The sequence below is a fragment of the Lissotriton vulgaris genome, chromosome 11 (assembly GCF_964263255.1).
Source record: "Lissotriton vulgaris chromosome 11, aLisVul1.2, whole genome shotgun sequence".
Lineage (NCBI taxonomy): Eukaryota > Metazoa > Chordata > Amphibia > Caudata > Salamandridae > Lissotriton > Lissotriton vulgaris.
This window is the reverse complement of record NC_141699.1, coordinates 349,542,043-349,562,962: the sequence shown is the minus strand read 5'-3', so window position 1 is coordinate 349,562,962 and position 20,920 is coordinate 349,542,043. Positions and strand designations below refer to the sequence as shown.

Here is a 20,920-nt window from a genome sequence, read left to right as displayed (position 1 = left end):
TAGTTTATTTCTTCAAAACAAAAAAGCAATGCCCCTGACAAGCTGGAATTTTTCTCCCAGTGCATAAAGATCATTGTTTTTGATTTTCCCGCATTTCACAGTGGTTTCAACAAACAAAAACCTTCTTATATGGACTCCAGCAGAAAGGCTGCATTCAAAAGGCTTCGAATGCTCTTCTCATGAGGCGATGGCAGTCCAACTTGGCGATTATAAAGGCAGAATGCGGCGCAATAATGTCTGAATCCTTTGCATTCCGGAACGGGCGGAGGGGCCAGCTGTTGTTCTCTATGTCGAGGAACTCATAATGAAGCGTCTTCAGCCACAAGGCCTATCCAAATGCTTCTCTATTGAGCGAGCCCATCGTCTGTCGTGGGGTAGGCCCAATACCAGGAGCCTTCCACCCCCCCCCCCTCGCCTGCTTCTTGCCCGAGTGTTTAATTATTGTGACTGCGACCTGATCCTACAAACTACAGGGGTGGCACCCCCATTGACTATTGAAAACAGTAAAGTATCGTTCTTCCCGGACTTCACCTTAAGATTCCAGAAACAACACCGGAGCTTCCTGGAAGTGAAACTAGCTCTTAGGGACCAAGAGATCAAATATGTGATGTTATTCCCAGTGAAACTCAGAATTGAATCAGATGGTAAACAGTGGTTTTTCACTAGTCCTGAGGACGCCTGGGACTGGCTCGATGGCAGGCGCACAGTTGGCAAGAAATCATACAAGTCGACACCGATTATCGGAGAACTCAACGAGTGGCATAAGCAAAGCGGTCCGGGCCTCCCTCTAAGGCGAGTTCCCAAAGCCCTACGGGGTGATCACGGAAGACTGACCTCCTCAGAGGCCTACACAATGCTTTCTTTGTCTGTTATGGCCTGCTGGGACTAACTGATATATTTTGGCTGCGGGTCCCCCATTCTTATGGGTAGCTAGATGTACATATTGATGTGGCTTGGTGTCTTTGATCATCGCCGAGATTTGGCGTTCAGGTCTTTTCAGCCGCTTATCCTTTGAATGTTGAATTTTGCTGATGTACCTTTCACTCTCGGGGTATTTGGGCCGGGGTTAGCGAATTGACCTATTATCTACTGTTTTAGGGAGTGGGGTTGTACACATTCCTGAAGTTGTTGAGGGTGGGCGACAGGCACTCTGCAAGTTGGGGTTGGCGGGTGGTTCCAGGCCAGTTCTGCAGGGAGGCAGGGTGGGGGGGTTCATTCTGGGATGAGGGGGGGGGTTGTTTATTATTTTTTTGTGTTTGGTACCGGTACACTTCAATGTTGAACTCTTTAATTTCATAAGTGGTTTTGCTGTTAACAACACATGTGACATCCACCTAAGCCGCCTTCTGCCATGTGGGATTAACAGGCATTATTTGATTCCCACTGATTTGACGTGATGACCCAAGGTTTAACACTCAAGTTGTCCACGTGGAACGATCGTGTTGCAATATATTAAGCGGAATGAGCTCGATTTGGTGTTGCTGCAGGAGACACACTCCCTGAATAGGAAAGGCTATAAAATGGCGGTTCACTCCGGATTCACCTCGGGATCCTGGGAGGGGGGGGCAAATCTGCTCTGGAAGGATTGTCCCTATATCACCCATAACACCTGGACTGACACGCAGGGCAGATACTCCGCAGTCAAGGGCTCCTGGGAGGGACGTGTAATTAATGCTGTTTCTGTGTATGCCCCCCCTGGACTACAGCGGCTGACGCTACGTGAGGTAGGTACCCTTCTGTTGGAACTGCCACTGGGGGTGTTAGTGTTGGGAGGTGATTTTAACCTCACAATGGATGCTTCTCTGGACCGTCTTCCACCCAGAGAGGACCCGCAGAGAGACTCATATTTGTTTGAGATCGCGAACGCCCTGGGGGTTGTGGACATCTGGAGGTGGTTTAATCCGCTGCACACCCGCTTCACATTTCAATCAGGGGCGCATCGTAGCCCATCTCGGATAGCTTACATGTTCATGCATGCCCAGGATGTTCATGTTTTCACAGGGTCCTGTTGCCTGGCCCGTGGGATCTCTGACCACTCCCCTGTCCTTGGGCTTTCAGCGGACGGGACGACCTGGCTCTATTACCATACAGCCGTGGGTGTTAAAAATACTGCATATTAAAGAGGCTCTCCGTAAGGAAACAGAATATTATTTTGCTGCAAATATGGGCTCTGTTGACTCAGCAGTGACACTGTGTTTTTTTTTTGGGGCAGTCATAAAGGGCAGGGCATTGTCATTAATGGTGGGATACAGGGTGGAACAATCTAAGAGGGCAATCGAACTGGAGGCGGATATTTCGGATTTGGAGGAGTCGGTGGCGTGGAACCTCAACCACATAACTCAACATAGCCTTGCAATCAAGAGACAGGATTATAGACAGCTTCCTTTGGAGGACGCATTGGCAGGCTCTCTTTCTTCCTGACATAGGATCTATGAGCAGGGTGAGTGAAAAGGCAAGCTTTTGGCATGGCTGGAACGAAGGGAAAAGGCTGCGAGGTGGGTACATGCGATTGCCAACCCTGAGGGTATGCTCCTTACCGACCCTCAACTAATAGCCCACACCTTTGCGATCCATTATGAGGTGGTCTACACTAGTTCATCGAAATCTCAAGTCCCGCTGTCGGCTGACCTCCTAGTTACTATTGCTGTGACTAACATTTCCCCACAAGATAGAGAGGCCCTGGAGGTAGACATTATGGTGACGGAGATTCAGAAGGCTATACAAGATGTCTAATCCGGTAAGGCGATGGGGCCCAACGGGCTTCCCGTTGAGCTTTTTAAACCCATGACAACACTGCTGGCTCCTTATTTGTTGAATTTATATAATGAATGTTTTGAGTCAGGTCTCCTCCCAGCAGATATCCGAACCGCGGCCATCGTGGTCATTCATAAACCGAATAAGCCTGTTGAAGATTGTAACTCGTACCGCCCAATTTCCCTCTTGATGGTCGAGGCCAAGATCCTGGCCAAACTCCTGGCGATCCGCATCCTCCCTTATGTTACTGACCCAGTCCACCCTGATCAGTCAGGATTTATGCCGGGGAGAAACACGGCCTGGAATCTGCGACGGGTGCATTGTGTTCTTGGTAGGATTAATACCATCAAGGAAGACTCAATTCTATTATCATTAGATGCCTCTTTGGCATTTGATACAATTGAATCGGATTTTCTCTTCGCCGCTTTGGCCCACATGGGGTTCGGACCCAAATTGATACGCTGGATTAGACTATTGACAACAACATGTGCTGTGAGTTGAGTATATAGTAATCATCGTTCCGCCACCTTCGCACTTCGCAAGGGCACGAGCTAGGGTTGTTCCTTGTCTCTGTTACTCTATTCCCTAGTTTTGGAGCCGCTTGCTGTATGGGTCCTGGGAGATTCGGGGATACGGGGGCTTAAATGGACGGCGTACCACGGGGACCGCATCTTGCTTTACGCGGATGACATCCTCTTATATCTGGCTTCCCCAGCGCGATCGCTGCGACGGGTGCTCCATATCTTCCACATCTTCAGTGCCCACTCTGGATACCGAATAAACTGGTCCGAATTCCAGATGTACGCGTTGTGGGGTGCTCCCCCAGCTAGTCCTCGGGGCTACGAGATTTCGTTGGCTCCCAGGGTTTTCATTATTTGGGCATTTTTGTCACTCCAGATGTTACTCTCTTCTTTGAACAAAACTTACTCAGGCCTCTTCAGCGCTTCAAATCCGAAGCGTTCTCTCCCAATTACTCTCCTGGAGCGCACGTCCTTGTTCAAAATGCTCGCACTTCTGCGTTTCCTCTACGCATTAGAGGATACCCCCAAACCTGTCCCAGATTCTTACTTTTCCCAAATCGACAGTATTACGGGTCTACTGTGGGAAGACGATACGCCGCGGATAGCAATGAACAAGCACACCATGGGATGGTATGACTGGGGCATCGGTTTACCAGATTTAAGACTATTATCAAGCATCCCAGTTGATCACAGTCAACAGATGGGTGTTTGGCCCCCACTACGAGCCCAATTTTAGAACAGATCACTGGCTTTTGGGAAGGGGCGGCTATAACAGAGCGCTTTACACCAATTCCCGCAAACTCAATTTCACCGGCCCCACGGCGCGTACAGTCGAGACCTGGCACGGTGTCACCAGAAGGCTGGGCTGGCACAAGCGTCTGACAAAGGCTACTCCATTATGGGAACCTGATATTCTGGGCCAACTCAGTAAATGCCCTGGATTTGATAAATAGGACACAATCAGGATATCCACGGTTGGAGACATGTGGGTGAAGGGGATGTTGGCCACATTCGCAGAACTTCAGGCAAAATACCAACTGGCACAGTCCGAGACTTTCAGGTATTTGCAGATCAGTCATGCTGTATCCTCTGCCGTGCCAAATGGTGTCCCCCTCCCTGACTCTTCCCCCCTGGAGTACCGGTTGTTATTGGATTCCATGGACTGCAATACCATTACACTCACTTACAAGAAACTGGTTAATAACTATGCAGATCCGATGCAAAAGTTGAGGGTGGGCTGGGAGAAGTACCTGGGAATGATAGAGGACGACGAGTGGCGTGACGCACTGGCCTCCCCTCGAGAAGTGGCCATTTCCATGCGCATACGACTCCTCCAGCTCAAGATCCTCCATCGGGTCTACTTTGATGCTAAACTCCTGTTTAAGTTAGGTAGACACTGATCCGCTTTGTCTCTGACACTGTAATCAAGTAGGTACCTTCATTCACATATTATGGGAATGCCCACAAATCCAGGGTTATTGGCGAAAGATTGCCCGCCAACTCGAAAGGGCATTTGACAAGTCCCTAAAGTTGTCTCCTCACCTATGCCTGCTTAATATTTGGGGGGCGACTGACCTCTCTCATGCTGAACAGGCTTGGGCCTCGAAAAGCTTCACAATTGCTAAACAAAACATTGCACAAACATGGGGGTAGAGGCGGTCCCGCTCTTGAGTGATTGAGCAAAGGATATGGACACCGCAATGATTGCCGATAAGTCAGTGTTCAAGGGACAGCGGTGCCCCAAGAAATGGGATCAGAAATGGGGAAAATGGAATATGTACATAGGGGACATTTGCATTTCTCTGATGGTGGAGCTGCAGAAAGAAAGGCCAAAACTAATGGCCCAATTGACAGCAGAGGTGATGGCTTCTCCTCCTTAGTAGTAGTATCTCCGCGACCTCCAGGCCCCTGTCATCTGTTGAACTATGATCTGCAGCTCTTCGGATAGCACTGTATCTTATGGTTGATTGGATATTGTATGGACGTAGTGCTATGTAATGATCCTTGGTCCATTTATATGTGGATGTTAAAATGAAGATATATGTATTGGGGAGAATTTTTTTTTTATGGTGAACTCGTACTGTATTTGCCGGTACCCGGCTGTTGTTGAAAATAAAAGAAAAATATATATTTTTTTTAAATGCTTAATGTCTACTTCCCTTCCTAAAGTTTGGAAACAAGGTTTAGCTCTGCCACTCTTGAAAAAATCTACTCTATCTCTTCAATTACTGTGCAATCTTGCTCCTTCCTCAACACTTAAGGTTTTTAGAGAAGGTACTAAATAAACAGTGTACTAACTTGAATCCAACTATCTATTTGACACCTCTCAATATGGGTTTTGGCCCTAATGTAGTTTAGAGGCAGCCACAGATGACCGCCGCATTATTTTGGACCAGGGTGATGCCACTTTCCTTGATCCTACTCAACCTTTCAACATTGTATCCCATTCCATCCTGTTTAGTTATATTTTTGGCTGGCTGAGCTCTAATTCTCCAGATAGATCCCAGGCAGTTTGGCTCCTGCCCTGTCGCTCCCGTGAAATGACAATATCCTGTGGGATATAAGGAGTTAATATAAGGGTTCTTCTCTGAGCCACACACGTTTTTATCTTTACCTTTACCCCCAGCCAATATTGTCAGATAATTCCGTTTTGAAGCGATCTCCTAAGCTGATGACACACAAATTATCATGTCAAGTTCAGAAAACTCATCTGTCACCCAAGCTAACGTTGGGACTTTTTTGTTTTTTGTTTTATTGAGCGCAAACTAGACTCAAAGGTATCAGAACACTTTACATGAGCAACAGTTGTGTTACAGACGATACATGCATTTTGTTAAGCACAGGGCGATTAAGTGATTTGTACAGATTTACAGGATGTTCAGCGTCCCTGTCAAGACTCGAACCCGGGGGCATATTATCAAGGACCGGTGTTAAAATTATCGCCGTTTTATCGGCAGGAAACTGTCGATAAAACGGCGATAATGGGCTTGATAATACGCCCTTGTTAATTCCCATAGAAGCCCATGTTCTGATGTTAAAATGGGCTTCTATGGGAATTAATAAGGGTGTATTATCAAGCCCATTATTGCCAGTTTTCTGCCGATAAAACATTTACAGGATGTTGGTACTTTTTTTTTGGGCAGCATATTGCTCTTATCTAGTGCCTAATTTGAATTGAGTCGCATCCAGGTGTTTATAGAGGAGCACCATTGGGTTGTAGTTGAAGCCAGTGTGAGTTTCTTTCAGTGGGGCAGTATGGTGATTCAAGTGAGAGAGAGGATATGGCATTATGGTCAGAGCTGCCTAATTTGTAACTGGGGAACCAGGTTCAGCCTTCATGACAAGTCCCCCAGACCACTCCTGGGGGGTACATTCCCATGCTAGACCTTAGAAGGCTCCACAAGACCTCAGAAGCCCTGTCATCTTAGCACCAGCAAGTGGACCCTAGCGGTGACAAGTGTGGGTTAACCTTGAAGGCCTGTCCACCACAACCCATACTGAAGTCCACTGCCAGTCTCGCGAGCAGGCATATGAAGCAGCACACCCTAGAACAACAGTGACTTTGTCACTGAGGTCACAGGACCCTTGAGAAGGGCCAGTTCTAGGGCAGTGCGACCGGTGTGACCACACCAGACGTTGACTTTGGTTGGGGGCGTCGGTTTGCAAGTTTATTATGGTTTTAAAAGCTCTTGCTGTGTCCTTCCTGGCCTCCAGCAATTTTCAGCAACAATAAAAATGTCATGATAACTTCAGTTATTAATGTTGTTCGTAGAGAGAGAGATGGAGGTTTGTCAAGTGGACGTTTTGATTCATGGAAAGGTAGTGCAGAGGGTTAATGTGCCTGCTGCAAAGAACTTGTACCATGCAGATCACAAAGTGCACATAATGTAATTAGGTCAGTGGGTTACTGCTTTGTCAGAGAGCTCCTTTTGTTACTTGCAGTTTATAAGTTAAAATCCTAGCTGCCTGCTTTTGGGACCACTGGAATTATGCTGCAAAGGAGGCAACAACTATGCCACAGTGTTGACCAAATGATGCAGCAAACAAAAGGCTGCAGCGTAATGCAGTTTATTTTGTGATACCTTAATATTTTGGCATTCTTACACATGAAAACTGTCTCTGGAAAGGTTTTGCCTTATTAGTACCAGTGTAACATACAAATGCAGCAGTGAGAAAGGTGATCAGTCAACCTTTGCAAAGGGCCGTCCACTTAGCAGCAACACACGTCATATTTCTTTAGTAACTTTTGATACATTTGAGCTACAAACAATTTATATTTATAATTGTCAGATTACGCCGCAGATGTTGTATTATATGGCAAATATGGTAGAGCCATAATTATATTGAAAACATTTTTAAACTAGAATATTTTGCCATTCATGTTTGAACGGCTCTTGTAGAAAAAAGCAGAAGGGCTGATGACAGAAATTCCATGGCTCTGAGACAAATGGCTTGTGCTTCCACTTTTAAGCGTATTTGGGACATTCTGTGATTGGAAACATGTCCCACTTTGTGAATGTATTTTAAAGTCAAAAACTCTTATTAAACCTTAAATAATCTTGTGTATCCACCGGTTGAATTAAAAAACATAAAAAACTAACTGGTCAGTGAAATGCCAAACAAATACTAAAAATGGGGAGTTTTGTGTATTCTCGCCACACCTCTGACTCCACCCACTGATCCAGTCCTCAGTTTATTCCCGCCCTTTGATTTGCCACCCACAGTTCCCCTACTGTTCCCCCCCCATTTCGACCACTGCTTCTCCCCATAACCAGCTTGCCACTTCTTTCCCCTCTCTCCTTGCTAGCACCAGGACTGTCCCTGATCTGCTCCACCATTCAGCCAATTATTTGGCGTCCTCACTGACTGCGGATTGAAATGGGCCGTATTAGTGTCCAAACTTCCCCTGTCAGCCAGCTCCTTGAGGCTGCTGCACCGTGTCCTCCTGACATTGCTTTTCTGCATCTCTGCTTCAGACATTTTGAGCATTCCCTGACCCTATCCTTCCTAGACTACCGGCCACCACGGTCAGTGCTCTGCCCACTTTGTCATGTGCCCCTGCGACACTTTCAGTGTCGCTCTCTTCAACAGGTAATATTTGGTGCTCTACCCACTTCGCTATCTGTCCCTGCAACACTTCCAGTATCGCTCTCACCCATGTGCAATATTCTGAACCCCTCAATTTCTATTCTGCATGTCTCCTTTTCCCCAGTTCATGGCTCAGTAGATGTCCAATGACTCCATACCAGCATTCCTCTTCTACCCACTCCTCCTACCCTCACCTTATGACCTATGTTGCTGTGCCATTGCTCCCCATTGTATGACTGTTGTCCATCCATACCATCTTCCGTCTATCCATGGCTAGGGGCCTACTTCCCGCTTCTCCTTTCCTAGCCCTTCATATCCTTATGGTGAAACCTGCTTCCCAAACCCTCCTGATCAGCCCCAAACTAATGTACCCTTTGATGGGACCAACATATCTCTGTGTCGCCCTCTCCCAATAATTACCCACCTCTGAGTCTCGCCTTTGCTGAGCCTCGGTGGGTGGAACAGACAACAATGGCAGCCTCTGCCTTGGATGCTGACCTGAGGCCTGGACTGGATCTAAAGCCTCCGCTTCCGTACGCTGATGTGAACAGTCCGAAACCAACACCCTTGAGGAGCGTGTGCAGAACCGTTTCAATCTCCGCCAGTCTCGCCTCCATCTTGTCTCCTAATTTGCCATAACATATACGCCCATATATCCGTCCATCATCCCCTTTGGTTTTGCTTTGTTTGCCCTAATTTGGCATGGTATGCCCAGACGTGGGTCCCTTGCTCACTTAGCCACTGGATTCAAGATAGCCTGGCTGATGAGGGTTATGAACCCGAAACCGGTCCCAGGATGCTTGTTTCTGGTCCAGGGAAGACAATGCTTGGCAGTTCGGGCTCGACTGTTCCCATGAGGCACATGGTCAGACTGATTTGCATATGGCCATGTCTGAATTGGGGTGGTGGAGTGAGCTAAAGAATGATGATGGATTAAACCCAGATCAGTTGACTGGGGGTGAATGCTTGCAATGTTCAACACTCCGTCCATAATCCCTTTTGGTTTTGCTTTATAACATATACACGTCACTTCACTGCCCACATACCTCAGAATCTATGTTCTTAATCCTCCACGCGCAGCCTGCCGGCTCTCAGGCGTCCACTTACCCCTTAGCTGGGCTACATTCTGAGCTTCCTCTGCTGTCACCATCCTTTTGTCGCCCTATCCTTTACAACAACAAATGTTTTCGAGTTCCCACATACTTAATCCACCCAGATTTACTAACCTCTGCAAACTGTCCACAGACAGCCGATGAGAAAAGAGTTACCTAAGATGGATGAACCTTTGAATGTCTAGGGGTATCTCCACCCTGCGGTTTTCAACGTCCAGTGGCTCAAAGGTGTGTGTGTGAGGGTGAATGAGACTCGCTGGCATCACTTCCTCTCCTGTCCTCATAAGTCTTCAGCAAACTAGCTAACGTGTTGAGTAGGCGTACATGTGAAATCGATAGTTCATTCTGATAGTGTTATTCTCATAATCACATTGTGATTGCCTCCAAGTCAAATCATTTAGATGTTTACCTGCCCCAAGTAGCTAGCACAAAAGTGTATGCATCACAATATAAAACATATTTTCAAGTTCATACCCGTGCCTGTGCCGAAGTTGAAATGAATACACTTTCTGACAACCAACTGTCTGTTTTTTTATCCCCGCAGCCTTGCTGACCAGGATTATGGTGCTTATGCAGTTGAAAAGCATCACTTCAGTGGGCGCCAGTCCATTATCACCAACAGAACCGACCTCCCAGGCAGCAGGACGCTATGGTATATCTGAAAACAGCAGTACAACTGCAGGAAGCTTTGGGGAATCCTTGGAAGCGACGGTTTCCCTACAACCCTCCGATTCATTCTCCTATTCCAACACAGGAACGACCTTTCAACACTCAACAGAGACACCTGTCACAGACCACCCTCGAGCCACAGTGAACAGCAACTCTAGCGGGTCTTTAGAGCAGGAAGTTATCAATACAACAGAGACCGCTGGGGTCACTGGACTGCTAAGTGATTCATTGGCAGGTGGAACTGTGCTGCAGACAACACATACCTCAGACTGGGTGACTGTGTCGTCACTTCCTGTTGAAAACAAGGCTGCGGCAGAGTCCAGCCACGGCTCAATACCAGCCACCAATTCATCACTCAACAATCAGAGAGCCCAGCTGCTCCCAGGGGTCACCCAGCCGGAGATGCTTCGGACTGCTGATGGAACGGCTTCACCGGATCCGTCGGGCATGTCTTATGCCGAGATTCTCGCCATTGCCATGGGGGCCATCATCCTGACTGCTTTAGTGAGTAAGTAAGCTTTACTATCAGATTGCAAAGCTGGCGCCCTTCACTGCAGCACCCCTCCTGGGTGACTCCCAAATCAGACTGAAGATCCCCATATTTTCCACTTTGACAATCAAAATTACAGAAATCTTAGACAAACTTCTTAAAATGACTAAGTGCATGAGTGTGTCATAAAAGTATAGGAATAAATAAAATGCTTTTACAGTGAATAGGTGAAGCCTTCACATAATCTCTATAAAGTGATCTATTAGAGAACACTAGTTATTTGCTACAGAAGTGTGCTGCAGTGAAATATTAATAGCAGACTATGTGCCATGTAACTGCTATTTGACAGTAACAATGAAAGAAAGACTCGCTTTGTTCCATGTCCAACTGTCATTACCAATGACTGCAATATCTTCTTTAATTGTCTGTAGTAGTTCAATCCGTAAATGTCCTTCCTACACAGCCCCATCCCAAGGTGTTAACTGGCTGAGCTGGAGTGTACTTGTTTCCAGAATTTAAGACTACGTAGCTAATATTATCGTTAGGTAAACAGGTAGCTGCATCGGGTTTGTGGCATGTTTAAGGGAACAGCAGGCTGCGTATATGCAAGAAATACAAGCAAATAAGAAATAAATAAGAAAAATAAGAGTGTAGACCATGCACCTGGACAGTGAGCATATTGACACATTGTCCAGGATAAAATATCGAACAAATACTACTGGTAAGTCTATATTTTCTATACTTAGCTCCACATATAAGAGCCTACGAGGTTCATACATCTTCAAGGTAGATGTGGAGTTAAGAATAGTAAATCTATACTTCCTTATATGTACTTAACGTTTTATATTTTGTCCCTCAATTTTCTGGTACCACGATATACTGGGGGTCGATATTCAGTAAGACAATATAGGTAGTTCATGGTAACACAGTATGTAGTTTTTGGGTTCATCTGCTTTTATACCTACATAAACCAAACTGATCCATCGTGTAGAAAACGTCTAAAAGTACTAAAACAGTCAGTCCTTACACCCAGACCCAGTTGTGTGCAGTGGCGGTTTATGAACTTTGAAAGTGGTAGGGCATAAATAGCCACACAGACAACACAGGGGAATTTGAGAGAAACTACCAGGAAAGTTTTCAAACATGATGGCAATTCGTTCATTTTACAGCACAATGGTCAAGTTTTTTGCAGTCTGATAAGATGCACTCATGAAATAATTCATTGAATAGTTTTATGCTTTGACAAGAAAAAAGTATCTTCCACAGGGCACACGTGGGTTTATTCACCCTAGAAAACTTGATAGAAATTAGGGCAATATGTACATTTTCGGTTGAGTTTACCTATAAATGGGCTAAAAGTCTTAGGGCCTCATTTACAAAAAAGCATTGGTAAATGCATTAGGTTTCGCCTGTTTGATTAATAATAAGCAGTTTGTTGTAAGTTGTAGCTTGCTGAGTTTTTGTACAATATAAGTTACAGAAAGTCTGTTAAAGTGTTATGACTTGTTTATGTACAAAAAGGCAATATATTGTGCTGTTACTAGTGGTATAATGAAGGAAAGTAATAGCAACATTTTGAAAAATGAAAGAGGGAACTAATAGAATTAATTGATGTAATAGCATTATTATGTGTTTAGAGGAGTTCTGACAACTTTTGAGAAGGGTGTCACTGCAACTGATGTACCATTGAAATCATGAACCTATTGCCTTTAAGGTAACTGCACATGTGACTGCCAGTTCAGTAGTAAAATGTTGCAGTATTTGAGGTTTAGAGGACTTCCTAGAGCTTTGGACCACGGTGCCACTGCACCTGCAGCACCATTGAAATCATGGCACTAGTTCCTGCTAGATGACTGCACTTGTGACTGTCTGTTTAGTAGTAACGTTTAGCTATATACTGCCTTTAGTGGGGTCCCAAGAGCTTTTGACCTCGGTGCCACTGCTCCTGCTGCACCATTCAAATCAAACCCCTTGTAACTGCAAGATAACTGCAATTGTGTCTGCCTGTATAGTAGTAAAATATAGCAATATTAGGTGTTTCGAGGAGGTCATGACAAAGTTTGGGTCCAGTGCCACTGGACCTGCTGCACCATTCAAATCATGACCCTGTTGTCTACAAGGTAACTGCACTTGGGACTGCCTATTTAATAGTAAAATATAGCAATATTAGGGGGCAGATTTACAAACCCTGTATGCTTCTTTTGCGCCACCGTTGCGTCACTTCTGTGACGCAGCGGCGGCGTAAAGTCAGCGCCATGCTGCTGGGTATTTAGAATGTGACCCATCTAGGGAGATGCGTCACGTTGTAAAGCCCTGTACCACATGAAACTTGCGTCAAGTTTCATGTGGGCGTCCTGGCGCAGGGGGTGGGGGCGTTCCGGCGCAGGAATGCCTTGGAAAAGGGGCTGAGTGAAATCTACAAGAATTCACTCAGTCACATGTCTGACCCAGCTGCGTCAAAACCTTGCGCCTGCTTGAAGCAGGCGTAAGGCTTTATGCACCATGTTAGACATAGGCAGGGTTGGCGCAGTGCTGGAGTTGCGTCGCACCCGCAACACAACTCCAGCACTGCGCCAACGTTACGACAGCAGATGCAACACGCATCTGCATTTCCTTGCACCATAATGCGCCGCATTGTAATGCCGCATATCCGTGGTGGCGCAAGGATTAAGATGTGTCTCGCAAGTTTCCTGGCGCATCCCTGCTGATGCGCCAGGAAACGTAAATCTGCCTCTAGGTGTTTAGTGGGGTGCCTAGAGCTTTTGGTCCTGGTACTGCTGCACCATTCAAATCATGACCCTTTTGCCTGCTAGTTAAATGCACTTGTGACTGTATTGTTTAGTAGTAAACTTTAGCAATAATCTGGGTTTAGTGGAGTCCCTAGAGCTTTTGGCCCCAGTGCGACTGCACCTGCTGCAACATTTAAATCAAGTCCTTTTATCTGCAGAGTAACTGAAATTATGACTGTCTGTTTATTAGTCAAATATAGTAATATTATGTGTTTAGAGGAGTTGTTAGAAATGGGGGTCTCTAGTTGGCAAGGGTTTGCACCTTTTTCCATGTCTGGACCCTTTTTCCTAATCAGGGTAACAGCGATACACTTCTAAAATAACCCCTGCTCACTCCATTGGTAGCTTCGCACAAGCATACAGGCTTATCTCAGATGCAGTGTGTAAAGTATTTGTGCATCGCCAACAGCCATACAGTGAAAACACTACAATAGGACACCACATCAGTTCAGAAAAATATACAATATTTATATATATCCAAAACAAGACCAAAATGACAAAAATCCAACATAAAGCACTTTAAAAATATGCACTGTGCAAGAACACTTGAAAAACACAGTTCCTTGAAGTCGGTAGCTCCGTCGGGTGCTGCTGAGGTGCAGTAAACAACAGAATCCAACAGTTCCATCTGACTGTGTCGGTCAGGGATGTCAACAGACTAGTTAACAGTACCTTTTGTGTTGTGGCCGACACGTTGGTGCGGGCCTGTCGTGGTAACCATTGCGGTGTGAAGCCGAGCAGCATGAGGTGCCCTCAAGTCGCAGTGCCGGCAGTGGCTCCCTGACGGTCGTCCAGCAGCGGCAGTAAGACCAGAGCTGCGGTGCGGAGTCAAGGCGGTGCTGTCAGATCACGGTGCTGGAAGCTGGTGTTGGTCAGTCCGGACTGCGGTGTGGGTCGGGCAGTTCATCGTGTGACTTACCAGCGGTGCCACGATGCGGTCACGGAGGTCTCGGTCAGCGTGCAGTCACAGCGTTGGTGAAACCAGAGCAGCGAAGAGAAGCGGTGCAGCGTGCAGTGCCCACAGGCCACGGTGCATGCAGCAGCTCGGTGACGGCAGCAGCGGTCATCATCATTGGTGAGACCGTGGTTGCGGTGCGAGATGTGCCCTCTACGTTGCCATCAGGGCACGGAGCCAGCGACGTAGTTGGTTGCTTTTCAGTTTTCTGTGGCAACTGAAACATCTGTTCCATTTGCAGTACCCAGAGGTTGCTGAAGTCTTTGCAGTCCCTGAGACTTCAGAACAGGAGGCAAGCTCTACTTCAAGCCCTTGGAGACACTTAGCACAAGTAAAAAAAGTTAAGTCCAGTTCTTTCACTGCCCAAGGCAGAAAGCAGCACCTGAAGGCCAAACCCAACAAAGCAATAACACAGCAAAGGGGCAGTACTCCTCCTGGCAGCTCTTCCAGCTCCTCTTCATGGCAGGTTCCTTGATTCCAGCAAGTTCTCTGAAGTCCTTTATCTCCCTGAGAATTACAACAGGAGGCAAGCTCTACTTCAAGTCCTTGGAGAAAACTCTAACAGCAGGATGATGAAAGTACAATCCAGCCCTTTTCCTGCCCAAGACAGAAACAGCAAGCAGCAGAGCATGTAGCAAAGTCGCAGTTCCTCCTGAAAGCTTTTCCAGCCCTTCATCCTGGCAGGTCCCTTAGTTCAGCAGTAATCTAAAGTTCAGGGGTCTGGACCCTTCTTTTATAGCACAAATTAATTTGTTCTTTGGTGGCAGAGAAGCTCTTTGCACAGCCCAAACTAGTTCTGTCCGCTCTGGAGCAGCTGCCTTGCAAGAGGCGGAGACAGCAATGTCGAAGGCAGGCCAGGCCCATACAGGTATGAAAGAAATCTCCTCTTCCTACTCTAAATGTAGCCCAGTTCTACTCAGCCCAGCCCTGACTCATCCAGGAAAGGCAGGACACACATCAACGGTCTCCTCCCGGGTAGAAGTCTGAGAGAATGCACATCCCCAGCCCCTGTCATTCAAAAGCCATACAGTCAGTCCACAAACCAGCAGAGACACACAGGATGGCTAAGCAAGAAAATAGTAGTATGAGCCTTACAGGGGGTAAGGACAAGCAAGAAAATACCCACTTTGTAAAAGTGGTATTTTCAAACACACAATATAAAAATCATGTTTACTAAAAGATGCATTTTTTATATTCTGAGTTCAGGCATACTAAACTCCATCTTTCTATCTTGTCCCAATGGGAAGTTATATTTATAAGATGATATAAATAAACTCCCATTCTATCCTGTTGGACAGATAGCCTTTCAATAGTGAAAAAAAATTGGCAGCATTTCACTATCAGGACATGCTACATACATCAGGGCATGTCCTGCCTTTCACATACACTGCACCCTGCCCACAGGGGCACCTTGGGCCTACCTTAGTGAGACGTACATGTAAAAAAAGGGACGGTTAGGGCCTGGCAAGTGGTCGCCCTTGCCAGGTCGACATGGCAGTTACAAACTGCACGCAGACACTGCAGTGGCAGGTCTGAGTTACATTTACAGGCTGCACATGTGGGTGACACAATTAGTGCTGCAGGCCCACTAGCAGGGTTTGATTTACAGGTCCTGGACACATACAATGAACTGTACTAGGGACTTACCAGTAAATCAGATATGCCATCCATGGAAACACAATCCATAACACAATTTACCCGGACAGCATATGTACTTTAGTACTGAATAGCAGTGGTAAAGTGCCCAGAGTCCTAAAACCAACAAAAACAGAAGGGCAAGAAGCAAAATGTCTGTGAGTAATCCTGCTGAAAAAGCCAAGTCTAACAGGAGTTCTAACAACTTTTGTGCCTGGTGCTTAACTTAAGTTGTGGTTACCTGTTTAGGAATAAAGTATAGCAATATTAGGTGTTTAGTCTGGTCTGGAGCGCTTGATCCCAGTACCGCTGCACCTTCCGCACTATTGAAATCGTGACCCTAGTGTTTGCTTGATAACCAAACTTATGACTGCCTGTTTAGTTGTAAAATATCGCAATATTAGGTGTTTAGAGCAGTTCTAACAACTTTTGGACACAGTGCCTCTGCACTTGTTACACTATTCAAATAATGACACTGTTGCCTGCAAGATAACTGCACTTGTGACTGCATGTTTAGTAGTAAAATATAGCAATATTTGTTGTTTAGTAGAGCTATGACAACTTTCGGCCCCGGTACCACTGTACCTGCTGGACCATGTAAATGAAGCCCCTTTCAACTGCAAGTTAACTGCAATTGTGATTGCCTGTTAAGCAGTTACATAGATCATTATTAGTTGTTTAAAGAAGTTCTAAAAACTTTTTGGCCCAGGGCCACTGTGCATGCTGCTACATTCAAATCATGACGCTGCTGCCTGAAAGATACTTGAACTTGTGACTGCCAGTTTAGTTGTAAAATATAGCAATAATTGGTGTTTAGTGGGGTACATGGAGCTTTTGGTCTCGGTGCCAGTGCACATGCTGCACTATTGAAGTCATGGCCCTAGCGCGTGCTAGATAACTGCACTTGTGACTGACTGTTTAGTTGTAAAATATTTACAACAAGGGGTGGTGAGGGACAGAGTCTCTGAATTAAACAGAATACTCTCACCCAGTCAAGAGATCAGGGCTAGATCCAACACCGTTTTTTAGCTCACTGCACCATCCCAGTTTCAGAACCTGGCTGTATGCAAATTAGTCTGTTCCTGTCCCAGTGCATGATGGGAACAGGGCAAACCAAACTACAAAAGCCAATTCTTTCACTGGGAAGGAAACAAGCTACCAGGGACCGGTTTCTGGCATTTCAGCCTCTTCGGCCCGGCTTGCTTGAATCCTGATGGTGCAATGAGCAAGGGACTCACATCTGAGTATACCCTTCCACGCTTAGGGTGGACAAAAATATTTACAACAAGGGGTGGTGAGGGACAGAGTCTCTGAATTAAACAGAATACTCTCACCCAGTCAAGAGATCAGGGCTAGATCCAACACCGTTTTTTAGCTCACTGCACCATCCCAGTTTCAGAACCTGGCTGTATGCAAATTAGTCTGTTCCTGTCCCAGTGCATGATGGGAACAGGGCAAACCAAACTACAAAAGCCAATTCTTTCACTGGGAAGGAAACAAGCTACCAGGGACCGGTTTCTGGCATTTCAGCCTCTTCGGCCCGGCTTGCTTGAATCCTGATGGTGCAATGAGCAAGGGACTCACATCTGAGTATACCCTTCCACGCTTAGGGTGGACAAAAATATTTACAACAAGGGGTGGTGAGGGACAGAGTCTCTGAATTAAACAGAATACTCTCACCCAGTCAAGAGATCAGGGCTAGATCCAACACCGTTTTTTAGCTCACTGCACCATCCCAGTTTCAGAACCTGGCTGTATGCAAATTAGTCTGTTCCTGTCCCAGTGCATGATGGGAACAGGGCAAACCAAACTACAAAAGCCAATTCTTTCACTGGGAAGGAAACAAGCTACCAGGGACCGGTTTCTGGCATTTCAGCCTCTTCGGCCCGGCTTGCTTGAATCCTGATGGTGCAATGAGCAAGGGACTCACATCTGAGTATACCCTTCCACGCTTAGGGTGGACAAAAATATTTACAACAAGGGGTGGTGAGGGACAGAGTCTCTGAATTAAACAGAATACTCTCACCCAGTCAAGAGATCAGGGCTAGATCCAACACCGTTTTTTAGCTCACTGCACCATCCCAGTTTCAGAACCTGGCTGTATGCAAATTAGTCTGTTCCTGTCCCAGTGCATGATGGGAACAGGGCAAACCAAACTACAAAAGCCAATTCTTTCACTGGGAAGGAAACAAGCTACCAGGGACCGGTTTCTGGCATTTCAGCCTCTTCGGCCCGGCTTGCTTGAATCCTGATGGTGCAATGAGCAAGGGACTCACATCTGAGTATACCCTTCCACGCTTAGGGTGGACAAAAATATTTACAACAAGGGGTGGTGAGGGACAGAGTCTCTGAATTAAACAGAATACTCTCACCCAGTCAAGAGATCAGGGCTAGATCCAACACCGTTTTTTAGCTCACTGCACCATCCCAGTTTCAGAACCTGGCTGTATGCAAATTAGTCTGTTCCTGTCCCAGTGCATGATGGGAACAGGGCAAACCAAACTACAAAAGCCAATTCTTTCACTGGGAAAGAAACAAGCTACCAGGGACCGGTTTCTGGCATTTCAGCCTCTTCGGCCCGGCTTGCTTGAATCCTGATGGTGCAATGAGCAAGGGACTCACATCTGAGTATACCCTTCCACGCTTAGGGTGGACAAAAATATTTACAACAAGGGGTGGTGAGGGACAGAGTCTCTGAATTAAACAGAATACTCTCACCCAGTCAAGAGATCAGGGCTAGATCCAACACCGTTTTTTTAGCTCACTGCACCATCCCAGTTTCAGAACCTGGCTGTATGCAAATTAGTCTGTTCCTGTCCCAGTGCATGATGGGAACAGGGCAAACCAAACTACAAAAGCCAATTCTTTCACTGGGAAGGAAACAAGCTACCAGGGACCGGTTTCTGGCATTTCAGCCTCTTCGGCCCGGCTTGCTTGAATCCTGATGGTGCAATGAGCAAGGGACTCACATCTGAGTATACCCTTCCACGCTTAGGGTGGACAAAAATATTTACAACAAGGGGTGGTGAGGGACAGAGCCGGGCCGAAGAGGCTGAAATGCCAGAAACCGGTCCCCGGTAGCTTGTCTCCTTTCTGGTGAAGAATTGGCTTGGTAGTTTGGTCTGCCCTGTTCCCATTATGCACTGGGCCAGGGACAGACTAATTTGCATATAGCCAGGTTCTGAGCTGGGATGGGGCAGTGAGATAAATAACGGTGATGGATCAAGCCCTGATCTTTGGACTGGGTAAGAGTGGTCTGCTTAATTCAGACACTCTGTTCATCACCTCCCCCTTTTCTGAATCGTTTTTGGCCACTATAAGTGTGGCAGGGTATACTCAGACATGAGTCCCTTTCTCACTGCTCCATCAGGATTCAAGCAAGCCGGGCCGAAGAGGCTGAAATGCCAGAAACCGGTCCCCGGTAGCTTGTCTCCTTTCTGGTGAAGAATTGGCTTGGTAGTTTGGTCTGCCCTGTTCCCATGATGCACTGGGCCAGGGACAGACTAATTTGCATATAGCCAGGTTCTGAGCTGGGATGGGGCAGTGAGATAAATAACGGTGATGGATCAAGCCCTGATCTTTGGACTGGGTAAGAGTGGTCTGCTTAATTCAGACACTCTGTTCATCACCTCCCCCTTTTCTGAATCGTTTTTGGCCACTATAAGTGTGGCAGGGTATACTCAGACATGAGTCCCTTTCTCACTGCTCCATCAGGATTCAAGCAAGCCAGGCCGAAGAGGCTGAAATGCCAGAAACCGGTCCCCGGTAGCTTGTCTCCTTTCTGGTGAAGAATTGGCTTGGTAGTTTGGTCTGCCCTGTTCCCATGATGCACTGGGCCAGGGACAGACTAATTTGCATATAGCCAGGTTCTGAGCTGGGATGGGGCAGTGAGATAAATAACGGTGATGGATCAAGCCCTGATCTTTGGACTGGGTAAGAGTGGTCTGCTTAATTCAGACACTCTGTTCATCACCTCCCCCTTTTCTGAATCGTTTTTGGCCACTATAAGTGTGGCAGGGTATACTCAGACATGAGTCCCTTTCTCACTGCTCCATCAGGATTCAAGCAAGCCGGGCCGAAGAGGCTGAAATGCCAGAAACCGGTCCCCGGTAGCTTGTCTCCTTTCTGGTGAAGAATTGGCTTGGTAGTTTGGTCTGCCCTGTTCCCATGATGCACTGGGCCAGGGACAGACTAATTTGCATATAGCCAGGTTCTGAGCTGGGATGGGGCAGTGAGATAAATAACGGTGATGGATCAAGCCCTGATCTTTGGACTGGGTAAGAGTGGTCTGCTTAATTCAGACACTCTGTTCATCACCTCCCCCTTTTCTGAATCGTTTTTGGCCACTATAAGTGTGGCAGGGTATACTCAGACATGAGTCCCTTTCTCACTGCTCCATCAGGATTCAAGCAAGCCGGGCCGAAGAGGCTGAAATGCCAGAAACCGGTCCCCGGTAGCTTGTCTCCTTTCTGGTGAAGAATTGGCTTGGTAGTTTGGTCTGCCCTGTTCCCATGATGCACTGGGCCAGGGACAGACTAATTTGCATATAGCCAGGTTCTGAGCTGGGATGGGGCAGTGAGATAAATAACGGTGATGGATCAAGCCCTGATCTTTGGACTGGGTAAGAGAGGTCTGCTTAATTCAGACACTCTGTTCATCACCTCCCCCTTTTCTGAATCGTTTTTGGCCACTATAAGTGTGGCAGGGTATACTCAGACATGAGTCCCTTTCTCACTGCTCCATCAGGATTCAAGCAAGCCGGGCCGAAGAGGCTGAAATGCCAGAAACCGGTCCCCGGTAGCTTGTCTCCTTTCTGGTGAAGAATTGGCTTGGTAGTTTGGTCTGCCCTGTTCCCATGATGCACTGGGCCAGGGACAGACTAATTTGCATATAGCCAGGTTCTGTGC

At 46.7% G+C, this 20,920-nt stretch overlaps 1 protein-coding gene across 1 annotated transcript in view; it reads left to right on the top strand.

Moving 5' to 3' along the window:
• Positions 1-20,920, top strand: part of LOC147679751 (uncharacterized) — a 165,278-nt gene that overhangs the window by 103,694 nt on the left and 40,664 nt on the right. The window contains exon 2 of the mRNA XM_086943314.1: positions 10,020-10,652. Coding sequence (XP_086799440.1) covers positions 10,020-10,652 — 633 coding nt within the window. The remainder of the gene's footprint in view (positions 1-10,019; positions 10,653-20,920) is intronic.